The sequence below is a fragment of the Mustela erminea genome, chromosome 2 (genome assembly GCF_009829155.1).
Source record: "Mustela erminea isolate mMusErm1 chromosome 2, mMusErm1.Pri, whole genome shotgun sequence".
Classification (NCBI taxonomy): Eukaryota; Metazoa; Chordata; class Mammalia; order Carnivora; family Mustelidae; genus Mustela; species Mustela erminea.
Genome location: NC_045615.1, coordinates 60672992 through 60695714, shown reverse-complemented (window position 1 = coordinate 60695714; position 22723 = coordinate 60672992). Strand labels below are relative to the sequence as shown.

At 41.2% G+C, this 22723-nt stretch overlaps 1 protein-coding gene and 1 long non-coding RNA gene across 4 annotated transcripts in view; one reads left to right on the top strand and one right to left on the bottom strand.

Moving 5' to 3' along the window:
* Positions 1-2021: 2021 nt before the first annotated feature.
* On the bottom strand, positions 2022-13088 carry LOC116584543. The gene is made up of 2 exons (XR_004283224.1): positions 12662-13088; positions 2022-2518 (listed from the first exon to the last, which is right to left on the bottom strand). It is a non-coding gene; the product is annotated as an uncharacterized LOC116584543 (long non-coding RNA).
* Positions 13082-22723, top strand: part of MANBA (mannosidase beta) — a 128128-nt gene continuing 118486 nt past the window's right edge. For 2 of the 3 annotated variants that reach the window (XM_032333028.1, XM_032333027.1), the window contains exon 1: positions 13082-13354. In XM_032333028.1, the coding sequence (XP_032188919.1) occupies positions 13178-13354 (177 nt within the window). In that variant the 5' untranslated portion in view covers positions 13082-13177. Of the gene's footprint in view, positions 13355-17740; positions 17775-22723 lie in introns of those variants that run through there. The other variant, XM_032333029.1, reaches the window with a different exon arrangement.

The window sequence follows — 22723 nt, the reverse complement described above, 5'->3', positions numbered from 1 at the left end:
GTATATAACTCCAACAGACATATGAAAAGATGCTCAACATCACTAATCATCAAGAAAATGAAAAGCAACACTACAACTAGATATCACCTCACATCTGTCAGAATGGCTAAAATCAAAAACAAAGAACAGTTGTTGGCAAGGATGTGGAGAAAAGGGAACCTTGTGCACTGTTGGTGGGAATGCAATCTGGAACAGCTACTGTGGAAGACAGTATGGAGGTTCCTCAAAAAATTAAAAATAGAGCTACCTTTTTGACCAGCAATTGTGCTACTGGGTACTTACCCAAAGAATATGAAAACACTAATTTGAAAAGATATATGTTTATTGCACCTCTATGTTTATTGCAGCATTAATTACAATAGCCAAAGTATGGAAACAGCCTAAATGTCCATCAATTGATGAATGTAGTGTTCCAAGAGTCATTATTTATGCACCACACCCAGTGCTCCATGCAATATGTGCCCTGCTTAACACCCAAAAGGCTCACCAAACCCCCACACTCCTCCCCTTCAAAACCCTCAGTTTGTTTAGTTTGTTTCTCAGAGTCCACAGTCTCTCGTGTTTCATCTCCACCTCCAATTTCCCCCAACTCACTTCTCTCCATCTCCCAATGTCTTCAGTGTTATTCCTTATGCTCCACAAGTAAGTGAAACCATATGATAATGGATTCTCTCTGCTTGACTTATTTCACTCAGCATAATCTCCTCCAGTCCCATCTATGTTGATACAAAAGTTGGGTATTCATTCTTTCTGATGAAGGCATAATACTCCATTGTATATATGGACCATATCTTCTTTATCCATTCATCCATTGAAGGGCATCTTTCCACAGTTTGATGATTGTGGACATTGCTGCTATGAACATTGGGGTACAAGTGGCCCTTCTTTTCACTACATATGTATCTTTGGGTAAATCCCAGTAGTGCAATTGCAAGGTCATAGCAAAGCTCTATTTTTAATTTCTCAAGGGATCTCCACTGTTTTCCAAAGTGGCTGCACCAACTTGCATTCCCACCAACAGGGTAAGAGGGTTCCCCTTTCTCCACATCCTCTTCAACACTTGTTGTTCACTGTCTTGTTCATTTTGGCCATTCTAACTAGTGTAAGGTGGTATCTCGATGTGGTTTTGATTTGAATTGCCCTCATGGCTAATGATAATGAACATTTTTCCATGTGTCTGTTAGCCATTTGTATGTCTTCTTTGGAGAAGTGTCAGTTCATGTCTTCCGCCTATTTTTTGATGTGATTATCTGTTTTGTGTGTGTTGAGTTTGAGGAGTTTTTTATAGATCTTGGGTATCAGCCCTTTGTCTGTAGTGTCATTTGCTAATATCTTCTCCCATTCTTTGGGTTGCCTCTTTGTTTTGTTGGCTGTTTCCTTTGGTGTGCAGAAGGTTTGATCTTGATGAAGTCCCCAAAGTTCATTTTTGCTTTTGTTTGCTTTGCCTTTGGAGATGTGTCTTGAAAGAAGTTGCTCTGGCCCAGTCGAAGAGGTTACGGCCTATATTCTCCTCTAGGATTTTGACAGATTCCTGCCTCATGTTGAGGTCTTTTACCCACTGTGAGTTTATTTTTGTGTATGTGCAGTTTGGTAATTCTTACAATATTTCAATTTTTTTTTCATTATTATATTTGTTATGGAGATCTGCAATCAGTGATAATGGCTTGCTCAAAGTTCATATAACGGTTAGTATTTAAAAAAAAATATTTTTACAAGATTTTATTTATTTGACAGACATAGATCACAAGTAGGCAGACAGGCAGGCAGAAAGACAGAGAGAGGGAGAAGCAGGCTCCCTGCTGAGCAGAGAGCCCCATGCAGGGCTTAATCCCAGGACCCTGAGATCATGACCTGAGCTGAAGGCAGAGGCTTAACCCACTGAGCCACCCAGGTATCCCAATGGTTAGTATTTTTTAAATTTAGGTACATGCATGGCCTTTTTGGACATAACAGTGTCGCACACTTAATAGACTACGGCATAGTGTAAACATAACTTTTACATGCACTGAGAAACCAACAAATTAATCTGATTCACTTTATTGCAATACTAACATTATTGTGGTGGTCTGGAATCAAATCGACAATATCTCTGAGGTATGCCTGTATCCTTTGTGAGAAACATCTGAATTCCTTTAAGCATTTCTTATGAGCATAATGTTAAGCTTTCTCAGTAGAAGGTAATGGGGGGGATATTATAGGAAAACGAAAAAGTTCTCTAGCAGTTCATGGTGTGGACTGTTGTTTGCCTGGTATGGGTCTAAAGACATTCAGTAAATGTCCACAGGCCTACAACACAATTCATAGGAGACTTTGCCACCTTGGCCAGGTGATCATCTTTTTGCAGACCCCTTGATATGGAAACCAATGTTCTTGTATGACCTATACACAGTTTCCTGTGTCTTGGAGTGTCTTACATCAGAACCCACTTCTACAAGCCTCAACACAGCCGTGTGCCTCCCACTTGTAGTCCAGAGGTCCATATAGAGTTGCCACTTCTTCTGCAAATGAAGTAGGTTACCTGCAAAGAAACAATAAGTAGATCAACTCAAGAATGAAAATGAAGTATTTCTCAGGGCGCCTGGGTGGCTCAGTGGGTTAAAGCCTCTGCCCTCCGCTCAGGTCATGATCTCAGGGTCCTGGGATGGAGCCCCGCATTGGGCTCTCTGCTCAAGCGGGGGGCCTGCTTCCTCCTCTCTCTCTCTCTCTCTGCCTGCCTCTCTGCCTACTTGTGATCTCTGTCAAATAAATAAATAAATAAAAATTAAAAAAAAAAAAGAAAAAGAAAATGAAATATTTCTTAATAAATCCCGGAAACAGAAGATAGTAGAATATTATCTTCAATGCACTGAGGAAAAATAACTATCACCCTGGAATACTATATCAAGAAAAAAATCTTTCAAGAATAAGGATGAATGTCATGAATAAATGTGAAGAACATTATACCGAAAAAGAGAAGTAAAAAAACATAGTGTGCAAGTCCATTTGCAGGACATTCAAGAAGAGACAAAATTAAACTATGGTGATAGAAATCAGAAACATGGTTACCTGGGATGGGGATAATTTGATTAGAAAGAAGCACAAGGAAACTTTCTAGGATTAAATGTCCTATATCTTAATGGGGTTAGTGATTACACAAGTATATATACATTTGCCAAACTCACTGAACTGTACATTGTGATGGCTGACTTTTTGTGTTAACTTGACTAGGACACAAGATGCCCAGATAAGTGGTTATACATTTCTGGGTGTGTCTGTGAAGATGCTACCAGAAGAGATTAGCATTTGAATCAATAGGCTAAGTAAATCAGATTGTCCTCCCAGTTGTGACTCAGCATCCTCTAATCTGCTGAGAACCTAAATAGAACAAAAAGGCACTGGAAGGGAGAGTTTGGCTCTGCCTGACTACCTAAACTAAGACATGGGTGGGTGTTCTTCTTCCAAAGCTGTTTGAAATACAAATATCCTTTACAAGATAGTGCAGAACAAAAGTATCCAGGGCCTCTGCTCACAAGATGTTCAGAAATATGAGATCCATGGGAAATTGTGCACCGATATTTCAGAACAAATTGGGTATGTGAATATTTTTCACTGTAAAATGTATGATATTGAATACAGATCCAAAGTTACCATTCAAATTGAGATGTGCAGTAAGTATAAAATTTACAATAGATTTTGAAACCTTGTATTAAAGAATGTAAAATATCTCAATAATTACATTGAATATGTTAAAATGATAGTATTTTTACATATTGGTTTAGATAAAAGGTATTAAAATTTATTTCACCTGTTTCCTTTTACTCTTTTTTTTTTTTTTAAGATTTTATTTATTTATTTGACAGAGAGAGAGAGATCACAAGTAGGCAGAGAGGCAGGCAGAGGGGGAAGCAGGCTCCCCGTTTAGCAGAGAGCCTGATGTGGGCTCAATCCCAGGACGCCGAGATCATGACCTGAGCTGAAGGCAGAGGCCCCAACCCACTGAGCCACCCAGGTGCCCCACTCTTCCTTTTTTTTTTTTTTTTTTTTAAGGAATCTCCATGCCCCACGTGGGCCTGGAAGTCATGGCCCTGAGAGCAGGAGTCACATGCTCTCCTGACTGAGCCAACCAGGTGCTCCTCTTTACTTTTAAAAATGTGATTACTAGATATTGTCAAACTTATGAGTCATGCATTATATTTCTACTGAATAGCTCTGGAAGTCTAATTTTTATTGGACAGCCTAGAATGATCAATTAAGCTAATGAATAGAAATTGAGAGAGATTTTCTTTTTTTTTTTTTTTTAAAGATTTTATTTATTTATTTGACAGAGAGAGAGATCACAAATAGGCAGAGAGACAGACAGAGAGAGAGATGAGGAGAAGCAGGCTCCCTGCCGAGCAGAGAACCCCATGCGGGACTCAATCCCAGACCCCTGGGATCATGACCTGAGCCGAAGGTAGAGGCTTAACCCACTGAGCCACCCAGGCGCCCCGAGAGAGATTTTCTTTGTTGGAATGCCCTAGCAAAGAGAGATGGAGGCAAAGTTTAATTGTTAATGTTTTCTTTGGGAGGTAAGATCCCAGAATAGTGAGAGTGTAGGAAAAGAGAAGTGAGTCAGAGAAAGTAGGAAAGCACCTTTGGGCAGTTGCTAGGAAAGTCTGATTCTAGTTTTTGTGGCATGCTGCCTCATCTGAGATTTAAAGTGATGATAGCAGCCAGAATAACCATGGGACTGACTGGGTAGGCCTGGGGCTACTGAGGCCCATGTGGATTGCATGTTGGGTTGTTTTGATTTTATTGGGTTACGTTGATTGTAATTTCCCATTGACAGTTAACACTGGGCATGGAAGTAGTTAGAGATGTTCCACTGACTCCCCAAGTTTCTGAACCGAATCCTCCTTTTATTCATTAGGCTGTAGCAACTCAGCTTCACCTGGCTATCAGAATTCATTACCCAGCAAGTACATTAACTCTATGTTTTTACCTGTTTGTCCAATAGCATGAGGAACCCAAAGTGACTCCAAAATATTAGTCACAACTTTCAGTTGGGTGGAACTCTGTATCTTTCCCACCCCTGGAATTAAGACTTCTGACCTAACGGAGTCAACAGTTTCAGGAATAGGAAAGACAAATTCCATTAGTGAGTCACTGATAATGATCATCATCAGAGAGGCAACAGCCACTTCTACATCTTGGTTCTTATACCTCAGTTTTCTAGTTCTGGGAGACACAGCACAAAAACTAGCCAGAGAATCAGTGTATATACTGCATCCTGAAGGAAAGGGCTTCAACCTCACAAGATACTGTCCTCTAGCTGACACCTAAGCTGAAATTTCCACTGTTTCAGTGTTTGCTTTGTTTTGTTCTGGATGGCTGCTCCTGGCTGATAAGGTACTTGGTCAAATTAGTGATTCTTAAGTTCATGAGGCCTTTTTCACATTTCTTTTGACATTGAGTGGGTCTATTTTCTTTTTTATTTTTATTTATTTTTTTTTTTTTAAAGATTTTATTTATTTATTTGACAGACAGAGATCACAAGTAGGCAGAGAAGCAGGCAGAGGGAGAGAGAGGAGGAAGCAGGCTCCCTGCTGAGCAGAGAGCCCGATGTGGGACTCGATCCCGGGACGCGAGATCATGACCTGAGCCGAAGGCAGCGGCTTAACCCACTGAGCCACCCAGGCGCCCGAGTGGGTCTATTTTCTAAGGCAATGTCATAGGGATACCATTTCAAAAGAACGAATTCTATAACTTGGGCGCCTGGGTGGCTCAGTGGGTTAAAGCCGCTGCCTTCGGCTCAGGTCATGGTCTAGGGTCCTGGGATCGAGTCCCACATCAGGCTCTCTGCTCAGCAGGGAGCCTGCTTCCTCCTCTCTCTCTCTGCCTGCCTCTCCATCTACTTGTGATCTCTCTCTGTCAAATAAATAAATAAAATCTTGGGGTGCCTGGGTGGCTCAGTGGCTTAAACCTCTGCCTTCGGCTCAGGTCATGATCTCAGAATCCTGGGATGGAGCCCCGCATGGGGCTCTCTGCTCAGCAGGGAGCCTGTTTCCTCCTCTCTGCCTGCCTCTCTGCCTACTTGCGATCTCTGTCAAATAAATAAATAAAATCTTTAAATAAATAAATAAATAAATAAAATCTTAAAAAAAAAAAAAAAAGAATTCTATAACTTTAGGATGGTGCTATGGAGACACTGCAGTCAGAGAAGGCAGAACATTTTCAGACATTGTATTAATTCCAGTAAATCAATGTGATGGCCCCAACAAGGGGCAAAGGGTTGAGTGTAATCAACCTGCCAATGGGTGGTAGGTTGGTACCATTATCTAGAACTCAGCATCAGTCTCTGCTTCTGGCTGGTTGGGCAACCAGCGAAGGCGGTAAGTAAGATCGTATTTGGGGAGAGAAATCCCATGTTGTTGGGTCTGCTTGGCTTTCATCTTTGCTCCTATGATCACTTCCTTCATGCGTTCAATGTCAAGTACTGGGGTGGTACACAGAGAAACTGGCTAAAATCCAAAGGACTGGGCTTTCTGTGTACTTGATTTTCCAGACCCTCCTCTGTGGTACATGTTGTTTTTTGAGCATTAATGTGAGACACAACAAAACTGCATGTGTTGTGCCCACTCCTATAGCGTTCATCCACATATTATCTACCCAGACCTCCATGTCACCCATTTTCCACCCTCATTTAAGGTTCTCCCTCTATTTAAAGATTTATTTATTTTAGAGAGACAGCGTGCGAGAGTGAGTGAGCACAAACACGGGAAGGGGCAGAAGGAGAGGGAGAAAAACAGACTCCCTGCCAAGCGTGGAGCCCAACATGGGGCTCCAACTTATGACCCAAGGTCATGACCTGAGCTGAAATCAAGAGTCAGACACGCAACCAACTGAGCCACCCAGGCACTTCTTTCTCTTTTACAGCCCTTTTAAGGTCCCAACCAAACAAGACTTTTGGCTCAGCTCAGATGTTCAATATATAACTATAGCTCAGGCTACCTCTATCACATGAAGTAAAAAATCAAACACAGGTCTCACAACTATGTGTAATGAGATTTCCTCTCACCAGTGTCATGGAGGGCCATTCCTGAATGGTGCTGTAATGTGGCTGGCAGCTATACTTTTACACTCAGTTCCAATATATTTTACCAGCAGCCTACATGTGAATCAGGCCTGTGTTAGTTGGTCATAAGGAACTCCCCATGAGGTCATCGGTATAGCAAAGTAAGTGACATGGAAGGCTACACCACCTATTTTTTTTTTTTTTAAGATTTTATTTATTTATCTGACAGAGAAAGAGAGATCACAAGTAGGCAGAGAGGCAGGCAGAGAGAGAGAGGGAGAAGCAGGCTCGCCGCTTAGCAGAGAGCCTGATGCGGGGCTCGATCCCAGGACCCTGGGATCATGACCTAAGCCGAAGGCAGAGGCCTTAACCCACTGAGCCACCCAGGTGCCCTTACACCACCTATTCTTATAGTTTACTTGAGTGCCTTGGGCTTTGCTCGAGCCTGAATATACCACTTCCTACATACAATGGGACATTGATGCTTCTGCCCAGCTTTATGACTTGGTTGCTTTGATAATCCTCTGTTCAGGCTGCATAGTCCTTTAATGTACCATGGTCAGATGTTTGGTATTTGGTAAGACCCAGTAGCATACTAAGACACATTTTTCAGAGTAGTTTTTTATGGCGAAGTGCATAGCTTTGTTATAGAATATAAGGGTCGACACCATGACTCTTCTGTTGGAGCTTGTCCCAAACTCTATATATCTTCCATGGATAAATCTCCAGCACTATCAGATTTGTTGGATCACATGATGTAAGTGTAATTTTTCAGGCCTGACCATAGGCAATTACAAAGGTCTTACCTGACAGGCTTCGTGGGAAAAAGCCATCCATCCCCTCATATCAGACTTGGTATACAGTCAAGTAGTACAGTCTCTAAACAGAATTGCTATGAAGGACTGATGACCGCTGTTCATGTTCTTCACATATTTACATTCCCAGCCCCTATAACTTCATTCCTGGGTCTCTTTATCTGAGGTCCTGGGCAGAAGTCTTCTTCAGCTGACTCTGCCAATACCTCCTTATGGGGCAGGACAAATGGGAAACCTTAATCTCATTTATCCCTACTTAGACTCACTACCCAGTAATTTTCTACTGTTAGCCCTTCCTCTCTTCCCTCCCCCTAGGGCTCATAAAGCAGCCAGAACCTTTTGTTCAGGGTTCCCTCAACAGTGAGACAATGCCCGTATCTCTGCTGATCCACCTGACCCTCAATTTGTATGCCATTTCATGGGGGAAATGGAGCAGGGGGAGTTGGCATCTTTGATTTTAGCCTTTTGTTTATACTATCACAGTAAGTAATTAAAGTCTTCACTGTTACTTTCATTTTGGCTCCTTGTTGGTTTGATTGGCTGTTCCAATACCTGGTAGCTCAGCTCTCTCCCAACTCTGCTGTGCTCCTGATAGGGTAGTGTTCAATTTTGTTTGGCTTTTTCAAAACTGTCTCAGTTATTCTGGGCCTTTTGCCTCTTCTTATAAACTTGAGGTTTATCAAAATCCACAAAATAACTAGCTGGGATTTTAACTGGAATTCCATTGAATCTATAAATAATGTTGGAGTTAGTATTTCCCTTCTTCCAGATTGGTTAGACCCTGATAAAACCCCAAAGGTTTAGGCTTTGGTTAAATGGTTTCTCTTGATGACAGGTCTTATTAAGAAGATCAGAATGGTCTGATGTATTTCAAAATGGTTCCTTTCCTTCTCCTCCTGCTGAAGTATCAGGGAACTATTCTCTAACCTTCAGTGTGAGAACTTGGTTGAGCTCTGGAAAGCAAACCCCAAAGCCTGGGTGACCCCTAAGCCTGGGCCCCTATAGAGCTTTTAACTCACAGTCTCCCGCAATTCATCATTTATAGTGTAGGTTTTCCTACCCAGTGCTGTTCCTGAGGAGCTTTCTGTTCATGGGTTTCTGCTTATAGTAAGCCATGATTCTCTGTATCCACCTGTCTCTCCAGTTTTGGGGGTAGTGTTTTGCCATCACCTGAATTCTCTGATGGAGTTAGTGATTTTCAGTTCAGCTTTTTGCTTATTTTTAGGATGCAGTGATGACTTCCAAGATCTTTACACAACACATCATTAACTGGAAGTCTTCTTTCTTTGACCCACAGAATTTCTAGAAATATATATTTTAACAGACTATTTTTAGAGCAATTTCAGGTTAACAGCATAATTGAATGAAAAATACAAAGATCTCCCATATATTCCCTGCTCCCACACATACACAGCCTCCCCCACTATCACATCCCCCACTAGAGTGGTACATTTTGTTACCACTGATGAACTTACGTTATCACCCAAAGTCTATAGTTGATGCTGCAGTTCACTCACTGTGTGATGCCTTCTATGGGTTTTGACAAATGTATAGCAATATATACCCACCATTATGGTTACACAGAGTAGTTTCCCTGCCCTAAAAGTCCTCTGTGCTCTATATATTCAACCCTCCCTAACCCCTGGCATCTTTCTACTACTCATCTTTTTTACTGTCTTCATAGTTTAACATTTTCCAGAGTATCATATACTTGGAATCTTATTTTTTTAATAGCCTTTTCAGAATGGCTTCTTTTACTTTGTAATATGTATTTAAGTTTCTTCTCTGTCTTTTCACGGCTTGATAGTTTCTTTTTTTGTTTTGTTTTTTTCAAGATTAATTTATCAGTTTTAAAATGCAATCAAAGGGGCGCCTGGGTGGCTCAGCTGGTTAAGCAACTGCCTTCGGCTCGGGTCATGATCCCAGGGTCCTGGGATCAAGTCCCACATTGGGCTCCCTGCTCAGTGGGGAGCCTGCTTCTCCCTCTCCCTCCGCTGCTCTGCCTGCTTGTGCTCTCTCGGTATCTCTGTCAAATAAATAAATAAAATCTTTTAAAAAGTGCAACAGAAATAACAAATACCATTTTTGTATCATAATTTTATATCTAATAAGTAGTAATACACTGTTATATGGTATCTTTTTTGGTCATAAGATTTTTCTGACTCACTCTTCTCCAAATTTCTTTTCTAATATTCAGTTAGCCAACATATAGTGAATCATTAGTTTTTGATATAGTGTTCAAAGATTCATTAGTTGTACATAATACCCAGTGCTCATAGTTCATTTCTTTTTAGCACTGAATAATATTCCATTGTCTAGACATACCAAAGTTTATTTATCCATTTACCTATTGATGTCAACATCTTGGTTGCTTCCAGGTTTTAACAGTTACTAACAAAACTACTATAGACATCCATATGCTTTTTTTTTTTTTTTTAATAGTGAGAGCAAGCATGCATGCATGCACTCATGAGTAGGGGAAGGAGGCGGAGGGGCAGAGGAAAAGAGAATCTTAAGCAAGCTCCATACCCAGCCTTGATCTCATGACCCTGAGATCATGACCTGAGCTGAAATCAAGAATCAGATGGTTAATCGACTGAGTCACCCAGGTGCTCCTGAGTATTTTTGTATGGACATAAGTTTTTAACTCCTTTGGGTAAATATCAAGCACTGTGATTGCTGGATCATAAGGTAAGTACATATTTAATTCTGTAACAAACCACCAAAGTATCTTTCAAAGTGGTTTTATCATTCTGCATTCACATCAACAATGAATGAGAGTTCCTGTTTCTCCACATCCTTGCCAACATTTGGTGTTGTCAGTATTTTGAATTTTGGTCATTCTAACAAGTGTGTAGTGGTATCTCATTGTTTTAATTTGCATTTGCTTGATGATAAATGATGTGGAACATCTTTTCATATGTTTATTTGCCATCTGTATATCTTCTTAGGTGACTTGCCTGCTCAAGTCTTTGGTCCACTTCTTAGCCAGGTTATTTGTGAACTTATTGTTGAGTTTAAGAGTTGTCTGTATAACTTTCTAGGGAAATACTTCTGGCCTGTTGTCCCTAGCTTTGGGGATTAAGCAGACACTGAGTCATTTTTCTTCCCCTCATTATAATTTATGTAATTATCTCATGGGATTGGAACATCCTTGGCCTTGGTATACCTTGGTGTTCTAATCTAATGAGTTTACCAACTCATATATTTAGAGATGATGGAAGCATTGTCATGCGAGCCAAAAAGCCCTCATTGGTCTTCTTAGCAGGATGCTGACCCTGCATATCATTTAATTTCTATAAGCCTTGTCTTTTTAAACCAGGAAACTATCATTTGATTTAAACAATGTGAATTTTGGAAAACATCAAATAAGAAGATTTCAAAGTGAAGCAATCCATGTCATGCCATGTTTGTGTCCTGGTGCGTATTCTTCTTCTTCTTTTTTTAAATAGATTCCTTAAACTGTTTCATTTTTTTCCCCCAAAGATTTTATTTATTTATTTATTTGAGAAAGAGAGAGAGAGAGAGCATGACTGCCTGTGTGAGCAGGTGCAAGGGGAGGGAGAAGCAGGCTCTTCTCTGAGCAGAAGTCCTATTTGGGGCTTGATCCCATAACCCTGAGATCATGACTTGGGCTGCAAGCAGATGTTTAGCTGACTGAGCCACCCAGGCGCCCCTTTAAACTATTTCTTAATAGAACAACAGAATATATCCAAATATACTGGCTGGGATGAGTTTTCCTTTGACTGGATTTAATGGAATCTCTGAGATTTATGAAAAAATTCCTTTGCTACTCCTGCTGTCATGTCTTGTAATTAGTTTTGAACAGACCAAGGCTGACTATTTATTGCATTGAGTTATGGCAAATTATTTGAATTGAGAGCTTTGTTCCTATCAAAAGTAAGAATGCTGCTGAAGTATGGAAGGCTCTGAACCAACCACAGCCTGCTCAAGATCAGTAGTCTCTACTACAGGGAGACTAAGTCAGAAATGGAGAATTTTGGTTCTGTTTGCCACTGTATGACAGGCCAGTCACCTGACCTCTTTGGACTCTGTTCCCTTAGCTGCAAAACCAGAGGCTTGGACTGGATAATCCATAATACCCCCAAAGCCAAGACACTAGGCTTGTGAAAAAATAATGCCTCTGTAAAACACTGTCCTGTGTCTACAGGTTCAGGCACTTCCAGGGTCATTATAAATAGCCAAAACAAAGCTCAGATTTGATGAGGGGAGAACCCTTCACAAGCTTCCTCCTAAATATGGAAACAAGGGAGATAATATCAGCACAGGTATAAATCCATTTCATGCAATGTAAAATTCCGTGTCCCCTTCCTAGGATCAGCGTTACATCCTATTGCAAAATGGGACTTAAGTAGACCCCGTGACAATGAAACCCGAAATAAACCTGTGCTCTTCCTTGGGTACCCCTGCGTTGTTAGGAACAGCCATACATGTTAACTCCTTCTATGCGTATAACAACCTGAAAAAATTGGACTGTCTACATTTTTGAGTTCAGGAAACTTCCCAGTTCAAGTCTCACCCTTACTGAGAGGAGGAGACTTGGAGGATTTTAAATTTGCCTGCACATCTGGTGCACATTTCTGGAACCTCAGGAAGCCTCCTCTGTGAGGCTTTTCAAAACAGAGGGTCGTAGTCCACTAACATTAACTAACTTGCTGTTTTTTTTTTCTGGGCCAGGCCCTACGCTCCACGCGGTACACGGATTTTCTCAGCCCTCAAAATGACCCTACGAATCAGGTAATTTTAGTCACTGTTTCGTCTCTGAAGGGTGGGAGTGTGCTCTGAGACCCACCTGTGGAGCTGCAGGAGGTGAGCGTTACTGCCGCCCGAGAGGCCTCTGAAGTGTGGATGAAGGTCCCGGGAAATTTGGGGGAGCTGAGGCGGTGAGTGTCTCCGTGTTTCGGTTGTCTGAAGCGGTTGGAAGCCTCTCTCGCTGCGTCTCATCACCCTACTGTCGGTCCTTGAGCTCCCTGAGGCTTTGAGCGCCACTTCGTGCCCAGGGATCTGTGTGTCCCAATTGCGCAGCACTGTTCTCGCCTTTGGCTCAGACACCGGAGCAGCAGGAATAAGCGCTGAAAATTGCCCAGACTGCCGAGGTACCACCAGGACCAGATTCTGCCCACCCACCCACCGGGGCTCTGCGCTAGCCCGCCCCGCCACGGGAGCCGGGGTCGTCCCAGCTTCTCAGCTGACCTGGGGGCGGAGCCGGGGGCGGGGCCCGGACGGGGAGCGCCGGAGCCCGGGCGGCTTCCGAGGAACTCGCGCTTTCGCGGCCGCAGGCGCGGTTGGCGCAGCACCCGCTCTCGGTATGCGCCTCCGCCTGCTTTTCCTGCTCGCCCTGTGCCGAGCGGGCCCTACCGCCTTCGGACGCAGCCTCAGCTTGCGGGGAAGCTGGAGGATCCGCAGCGGGAACGGCTCCCTGGAGCTGCCAGGGAGGGTCCCCGGTTGCGTGCACAGCGCCCTGTTCCAGCGGGGCCTCATCCAGGTACTGTGTGCGGACGCCCCGCCGCAACCTGCATCCGCGTGCCCCATGTGCTGAGAGGGGCGCAGGAACGGCTTAGCAGCCCCCGAGCCTTAGGGCTGTGTTACTGGGTTTGGTCCTAACTTTTCTTTGGGTCTTGTGGTATGGGGCGGGGAAATGTTGAAGCTGTTAATCTGTAGGCGGAGAGCACCGCTGGGGTCCAGGCTTGGTGGGACAGCACTAATTCGGAAAGCGGAAGTTCATACTGGGCGCCTTGTGTTTCTACTGGAGGTTTTCCTATTGCTGTAGTTCACTGAGGAGCATAGAAGGGACTTGTTACCGACAAAGCGTAAGGCGGGGGTTTACTGTTTATATGGACCCTTTAGGGGACACTAGTTTTGTTAAGCGTTAGCTATATTCAGTAATGTCTTGGTTTTTCTCTTTAGCTTGTAGACCTCAGGGAGTCGGGTTGGGATTGATGCAACCCTTCTAAGATAAGGAGAATGAGACATACAAGGATTATTAGTTCTAGTGTAAAGGCTAGATAATTTTTAAGGCTGATTGGGATATGAAGAAAGATGCCGTTTCTTAGGGCACATTGTGTGTGTGTGTTAACAGATCTTCCAATTTATAGATTCCTTGTGGAGGACGGTTTCCTCTTTGGCTGCCTGTGTGCAGAGAAATTGAGAGCTTTTCCAGACTTTAACACTTTCCACTGTTTTTGTGCACTCTTTCATCAGCTGCCTGTGGCTTTCCCATTCCTCAGTCGTTCTTGCCTGGGACAAGATGTTTTTGATACATTTTACCAGCCCCAAGAACATCTCTACAAGAGTAGATCTTCTTATCTCCGTTTTAGGGATGATATGGAGTTAGGGAGACCAGAGAAGGTAGAGAATTTACTCCAGATCACACAGCAACTAAGTGGCAGAAGTGGAATTCTAGCCCAGGCTGGCCAGACTCCATTCCACAGTCTGGGTTCTCAACTGTACTACGCTTACCGTGGTGTTGTGAAAAATTATGATATTTCTGTGGTTGACTATGGGGAATATCATTCACAGTTTACTTAAATGACGGCATCATCAAGCAGGATTATGCAGAATTTCTGATCTGGTACACATTAGCTTTTCTTCAAGAAATGTGTATCAGAAAGGAAGTGAACCTTGTAAATGACACCATAGTCCAGTTTATCTTTTTAAAAATAACTAATTTTCAAATTTGGGTACTTTAACTACTTTTAGTTAACAAACTACTTGTGACATAGACTACAGCTGACCTTGGTTCCCTGAGGCTTCCCTCACACATGCTTTGAGAGTGCCTGTGTTTATTTTGCAGGGTCTCTCCTTGCCTCATTTTACTGAAAAATTAAGGGCAGTGAGAAATAATTAGTGGCTTTAGCAAATCAGATGATTATTTCATGTTACAAGGCTACATATTAAGAAACAGGGTTTGGTTACTAGCTAACGAGAAAGAGGTTGCTCAGAGTTTGAAATAACTCACTTTTCCTCATGGAAATAATTTATAATGTTTGTTAAATATATTCAGAAATTCTTAGAAAAACTTTAAGTTCAGTAAGGTAGATGTGGGTTTTTTTTTTTTAAGATTTTATTTATTTATTTGACAGAGATCACAAGTAGATGGAGAGGCAGGCAGAGAGAGAGAGGGAAGCAGGCTCCCTGCTGAGCAGAGAGCCCGTCGCGGGACTCGATCCCAGGACCCTGAGATCATGACCTGATTGAAGGCAGCGGCTTAACCCACTGAGCCACCCAGGCGCCTCTAGATGTGGGTTTTAAAAAAATTTTTTTTCTTCTTTTCTGAAAAGATTTTATTTATTTATTTATTTATTTATTTAATTTTCCCCCCATCAAAATATTTTTTTTCCCAATGTTCCAAGATTCATTATTTATGTACCACACCCAGTGCTCCATGCAATACGGGCCCTCCTTAATACCCACCACCAGGCTCACCCAACCCCCCCTCCTCCCCTCCCATCTAAAACCCTCAGTTTGTTTCTCAGAGTCCGCAGTCTTTCATGGTTCATCTCCCTCTCGAATTTTCCACAATTCACTTTGCAAAGATGTGGGTTTTATTTTTTTATTTTTAATTTTTAAAACTTTTTAAAGAAGATTTTTATTTATTTATTTGACAGAGAGAGATCACAAGTAGGCAGAAAGGCAGGCAGAGTGAGGGGGGAAGCAGGCTCCCTGCTGAGAAGAGAGCCCTATGCAGGGCTCCATCCTAGGACCCTGAGATCAGGACCTGAGCTGAAGGCAGAAGCTTAACCTACAGAGCCACCCAGGCGCCCCAAGATGTAGGTTTTAATGGTAGTGCAGTGAGAGGTCGGGGCGGGGGGAGGCTTTTGGGGATTGGGTAACTCTGGGCCTAATCATCAGTAACATCAGTATTATTGAGTTAATATGCTGCTCTTACTCCACCTGCTTTATTACAACTACCCTTTTGGTGTTGGCCTCAGGAAATCTATCGTTTAGAGCAGATAAGGCCGAATACTGTTTTTACACAAGAACTTGAAACATATCTTGGCCAAAGTTATTTACTTACTCATTCCCCTAATTATCTTGTAAGTATTCCGTACTTCCAATGTAGCAGGCACTATTTAAAGTGCTTGAAACTGAGTGGTGAGGAAAACAAACTCTTTGTCCCAATAGGCATTCCAGTGGAGGAGATAGACAATAAACAAATTAATAGATAATATAATGGCAGGTGGTACACGGAAAAGAAATAAAGTCGATTAGAGGAAGCAGAGGTAGAAGGCTGGTGGGGAAGAACTGCTATTCGAGTAAAGTGGTTAGGGGCGCCTGGTTCAGTGGGTTAAGCCTCTGCCTTCAGATCCAGTCATGGTCTCTGGGTGGTGGGGTCAAGCCCCGCATCAGGCTCTCTGCTCAGCAGGGAACCTGCTTTCCCCTTCTCTCTGTTCCTGCCTCTCTGCCTACTTGTGATCTCTCTCTCTGTCAAATAAATAAATAAATCTAAAAAAAAAAAAAAAGAATAAAGTGGTTAAAGATAGCTGTCTTGATAAAGTAACTTTTAAGCAGAGATCTTTTTGATAAGGTCAGTTTTAAAAAGAAAAAAGTCGGAGAGGGGAGAGGCCTTGAGATGGGAACATGCTGGAGAAGTTGTAGGAATAGTAAGCTGGTTAGTGTGACTAGGGCCCTGTGAGCTCTTGGGGAAGGGAATGTGTTCAAAGAGGGCATCTACTGCAGATCTTGTAGGGCTTGTAAGCCATGGGAAACACGTTGGTTTTTATTCTGCATGTAATGGGGAAGCTGTTGGGAGTTTGGAGCATAGAGTTGCATGAATGGAGCTGCCTGATATCTTAAGTGCTTAGATAAGGGGACTCTTGTTATGACTGTTTTCAGCTTTCCTATGCAATTCTCAGTGGTGCAAGTTTGAAAAGCTTTTTTTTTTTTTTTTTAAATTTTAAAAAAGATTTTATGTATTTATCTGTCAGAGAGAGAGAGAGAGCACAAGCAGGGAGAACGGCAGGCAGAGGGAGAAACAGACTCCCTGTAGAGCAAGGAGCTGGATGTCGGACTAGACTCTCGTACCTTGGGATCGTGACCTGAGCCAAAGGCAGATGCCCAACTGACTAAGCCACCCAGGTGTCCCACATTTCTCTTTTTTTAGATAAAGATATTCTCAGTATGCCAAAATTAGAAAATATAGGTGAGAAGAAGAAAACCTGGAAACCTGGCTTTCAGAGATAACTACTATTAAAATTTTAAAATACACTATATTCTTTCAGAACTTTTCTGTCTATACACATTTTTGATAATTATTTAAATATACAGCATAACTACTTTTTCGTATAGAATATTTTTTGATAGTTTTGTATACGGTAAACATATTTCTACAAACCATGGTTAAGGGCTCTTTTTGATTTTGCTGTATATATTTGCTGTCATTTATAATCAGTCACTCACTGTTGGATAGTTACCAGACTCAATTTTTTCTATTCTTTGATGAAGATCCTTTTAACTAAATTTTAGTTATTGTGGGGTGCCTGGGTGGCTCAGTCGTTAAGCATCTACCTTTGGCTCAGGTCATGATCCCAGGGTCCTGGGATTGAGCCTCGCGTTCGGCTCCCTGGTCAGTGGGAGGCCTGCTTCTCCCTCTCCCACTTCTGCTGCTTATGTTCCCTCTCTGGCTGCATCTCTCTCTGTCAAAAAAAAAAAAAAAAAAATTTAAATCTTTAAAATAAATAAATTTTAATTAGTATATATCCTTATTTTCTTTCTTTCTTTTTTTTTTTTTTAAAGATTTTTATTTTTTTATCTGACAGAGATCACAGGTAGGCAGAGAGACAGGCAGAGAGAGAGGAGGAAGCAGGCTCCCGCTGAGTGAAGAACCCGACATGGGACTCCATCCCAGGACCCTGAGATCATGACCTGAGCCAAAGGCAGAGGCTTTAACCCACTGAGCCACCCAGGTTTTCCATATATCCTTATTTTCTTAAACAATTTTTAGAAGTGCAATTGCTGATTCATAAGGGTATACACTTTTTTAGTCTTTTTTTTTTTTTTAAGATTTTATTTATTCGTTTGACAGATCAAAGTAGGCAGAGAGGCAGGCAGAGAGAGAGGGAAGCAGGCGTCCTGCTGAGCAGAGAACCCAGAGAGCCAGATGTGGGGCTTGATTCCACGACCCTGGGATCATGACTGGAGCCAAAGGCAGAAGCTTTAACCCACTGAGCCACCCTGGCACTCCCTTTTTTGGTCTTTTTTTTTTTTTTAAAGATTTTATTTATTTATTTGACAGAGATCACAAGTAGGCAGAGAGGCAGGCAGAGAGTGAGAGAGGGAAGCAGGCTCCCTGCTGAGCAGAGAGCCCGATGCGGGACTCGATCCCAGGACCCCGAGATCATGACCTGAGCCGAAGGCAGCGGCTTAACCCACTGAGCCACCAAGGCGCCCCCTTTTTTGGTCTTTTAATATGTACTTCTTTTTTAAAGATTTTATTTTATTTATTTATTTATTTATTTGACACACAGAGAGAAAGAGAGATCTCCTGGCTCCCTGCTTCTCAATACAGTTTTTCTCAATAAATAATAAAAACTGTAACAGTTTTACATTCCCATTCTTTTATCAGAGTGCTCATTTTAGGTGCTAGATTTGGACATTATTTTATTTACTTATTTTTTAAAATGATTTGTTATTTTATTATTTATTTATTTATTTTTAAAGATTTTTAAAATTTATTTGACAGAGACATCACAATTAGGAGAGGAAGGCGGCGGGGGGGGGGGGGGGGGGGGGGGGGGGGGAGGGCGCAGGAAGCAGGGAAGCAGGCTCCCTGCTGAGCAGAGAGACGGATGCAGGACTCTATCCCAGGACCTCTGAGCTGAAGGCAGAGGCTTAACCCACTGAGCCACCCAGGCCCGACTATTTATTTATTTTAGAGAGAGGGTGCAGGCACATACGAGAAGAGGGAGTGGTAGAGGAAGAAGGAGAGAGACTCCCAAGCAGACTCCCTGATGAGCAGGCAGCCTGGCCCCTGGGGTGGGGGTACTCAATCCCAGAACCCTGAGATTATGACCTGAGCCAAAATCAAGAGTGGGATACTCACCCAGTTGCCCCATTTGGACATTATTTTAAAAAAAGCAAAACCAAACACAGTTTATAGTGAGGTTGAACATCTTTTACATGTTTATTTCATGTTTATTGGTGATTTTGGGTTACTTATGTCCTTTATTTTTGTGTTGGCTCTTCATCTAAAATACAGATTTATTAGACCTCTGGTTATATATTTTCAAAAATTTCTCTTTTATTATTTTTTTTAAAAGATTTATTTATTTGACAGACAGAGATCACAAGTAGGCAGAGAGAGAGGGGGAAGCAGAGTCCTTGCTGAACATAGAGCCCGATACAGGGCTTGATACAGGGCTCCATCCTAGGACCCTGGGATCATGACCTGAGCCGAAGGCAGAGCCTTTAACCCACCCAGGTGCCCCCAAAATGTCTCTTTTATATATTGAAATCTTGTAAGGGTTTTTCCTTTCATGATTGTTTCTGTCTTCGATATTTTACTTTGAAAGTAATTCCTTCTTACCCCAATAAGTAAATATTTACATGTATTTCCTCTTTTGTATCTTTATAATTCCTTTATATATTTAAAATTTTGATCCATTTGAGGTTTTCAGATGGTTAGTTTTTTATATCCCATAATTTAACAATTTCTCTTTTGTTCACTGATATAAAACATTACTTTTTCATGTATGAAATTCTCACACACTGGTAATTTTCTTATTTCCTCTCTTAAAATTATTTTTTAAAGAATTATAAATGTTGAATGCTTATTGAACAAAAAATCCATGCACAAAATATAAAGTATAAAGAATAAGGGAAAAACAATAAAAAAACATACTACAAAGCAGAAGTAACCATTATAAAAATGTTTATGTGTGTCTTTCCAGATTTTTCTAAGTACATACAAATACAATAATATAAAAATGAAATCAATTCCTGTAATGGTTTTATAAGTACTTATTCATTTAAAATACATGGTTAACATCATTCTGTATCTATACATGTCTGTAAGTATAGATCTAGAATAATGTTTAATAACTACATAGACTCCATTATGAAGATGTGTTCATATTTGAAATCTACACTTAAAAATTGACGAAAATATTTTATAAATATATGAATATACACATTTACTAAGAACTGGTAGGCACCAAATACTTAGGAATTCTTCTCTAAATTTTACGACTCTCTGGTATCCTTCTTATGTAATTGGGACAAATGATCAGAGAAGATTTTTTAGATATGTCAGTTTATAAAATAATCATGGTAGCTATACACGTGACTAACAATTTAGTCTTAATCATTCTGTCCTAGGAGCTGTCATTCTGTCCTATGAGCCCTTGGAGGCCCTAATCTGCCATTATCACTCAGATAAATTCTAATAAAATATGTGCATTAGTGTGGATAAATGTACATTTTTATATTCTTGAAGTAGCCAAGAGACAAGTGTCATTTAAATACACTTTAAAAACTTATTGTTATGGTAAATTTCAAACAGCCACAAAGAAGAGTAGCAAAGTGAACTCCCATTTACCCGTCACTCCAGCTTCAGCACAGTGCATTTTGTTTCTTCCTCCGTTCACTATGCCACCCCTAATTTTGAAGCAATTCTAGACTTCACACCATTTCATCCTCAAACGTTGTACTATGGATCTCTAACTGTAATGCCATTATCACCCATTTGAATATTTTTGTTGTGTTTCAGAGGAAGAAGTCTCATGATTATGGTCCAAAATGACCAAATATAAATTTATCCTTAAATAGAAAGTCTTTTCTCTGGTGTCTGTACTCATCTTCTATGAAAGACTTAAAACTGGAATATTTGATTTTATTTGATCATTTTATAATGTGAAATGATCTCAAAAGCTTGTAGAAAAGGAATTTTTTTTTTAAGATTTTATTTATTTATTTGAGAGAGAGAGCATGAGAGGAAGCAAGGTCAGTGGGAGAAGCAGACTCCCTGCTGAGCAGGGAGTCAGATGCGGGACTCAATCCTGGGACTCCAGGATTATGACCTGAGCTAAAGGCAGTCACTTAACCAACGGAGCCACCCAGGCACACATAGAAAAGGAATCTTTTGAAGGTCTGTATGTCTTTAAAAAAAAAAAAAAGATGTATGGCATTAAGGAGATAAATGAGTTAATAACTCTGTATTTGAAGTTTAAATTTTAGCAGAAATAATCATTCAGTTTTGGGGAAGAGAAAACCGTGAGGTTTTTAAGCCTTCTTCTTCTTCTTCTTTTTTTTTTTTAAAGATTTTATTTATTTATTTGACAGAGAGAGCTCACAAGTAGGCAGAGAGGCAGGCAGAGAGAGAGGAAGGGAAGCAGGCTCCCTGCCCCCGAGCAGAGAGCCCAATGTGGGACTTGATCCCAGGACCCTGAGATCATGACCTGAGCCAAAGGCAGAGGCTTTAACCCACTGTTTAACCCACTGAGCCACCCAGGTGTCCCATATATCCTTATTTTCTTAAACAATTTAAGTGCAATTGCCCTTAAAAATTAAACAATTTAAGTGCAATTGCACTTAACCCACTGAGCCACCCAGGCACCCCTTCTTTTTTTTTAAAGATAGCTTTGGAAAATTCCGATTCTGGACATATGCTTCTTCATTTGATACCTTTTGGGGTGTGTTTAGGGCATAAGAAGATTTGCTTCTTATGGCCCAACACTGGATATCAGAGAAACAACTGATAGTTGAATCTTTAGGTAAGGTGTTGTCTTTATCACATGAACATGTACATAGTCAACCTAGACTATGAAACTCATCTTCATGTAATAGTGCTTTAATGTCTTCCATGTGCAATGCACTCTCCTTGACCCTCTCAGGTGCACCTGGTCATATAATTCCCACTTCAGCCCTGTGGAGAAGGTTATCATTACTTACACTGATGGAGGCTCAGAGAAGTTATGGCCTAAGATCATGCATCTTTTAAATGGTTGGGGGGACAAGGATGCAACCCACATCTTTTCACATCTCGTGTGGCCTGTTGGCAAGAAGAAATAGTAAGCAAAGAGAACAATTACTGTCTTAATCTAAAGATGTCCAGTGAGAACAGTGATGAGCACAATGTGCTGTTCAAAATATACCACCCAGAGCATCCCATTTACTGAAGGTTCTTGATAAATGCATGCGGTTCCTGAGGGTCACTCTACACATCCCTTCTTCTCTGTTCTCTGCCTCTTGGAAGTCTCTTAGTTTCGGTGTCTGTGCCAAAACTGTGGCTCTGGCCTAGAGCTGCTCTGATGTCTTAATCTGGAACTCTGTCCTCTGCTGATTTGTGGCTGGAAATTTATCTCCACTCTTCTACCTGAATGTCTTCATGGAATATTGAAACTCAGTCTATACAAATGCCTCTTTTCTCAATTCTCCCAATCCTTAGTTTCTCTTCTTTTATCTGTTTCTAACAACACACCAATATTTTCTCAGTGAATGAGACCTGGAATTTTGAGGCCGTTTTTGTTTCTTGTCACCTGTGTTACTGCTTGTTGGATCTTGTAGGTCCAGCCTGCAGTGTCTTATAACCATTCCTGCTTCGTCATTTGTACTGCTATCAGCCCAGCTTATTGTTTTCTTTTTAAAAAACAGGTCAACTAATTTTAAGGACTTTTAGAAATAGGTAAAGGATACACAATTGATCCCTGAACAAAATGGGTTTGAACTAGGCGAGTCCACTTATACTCGGATTTTTTTCAGTGAGTACAGTACTATAAATGTGTTTTCTTTCCCTTCTGATTTTATGAATAACATTTTCTTTTCCCTAGCTTACTTTCTTGTAGGAATACAGTGTATAATAGATATACAAAATATGTTAATTGACTGTTTCTGTTATTAGTAAGGTTTCTGGTGAATA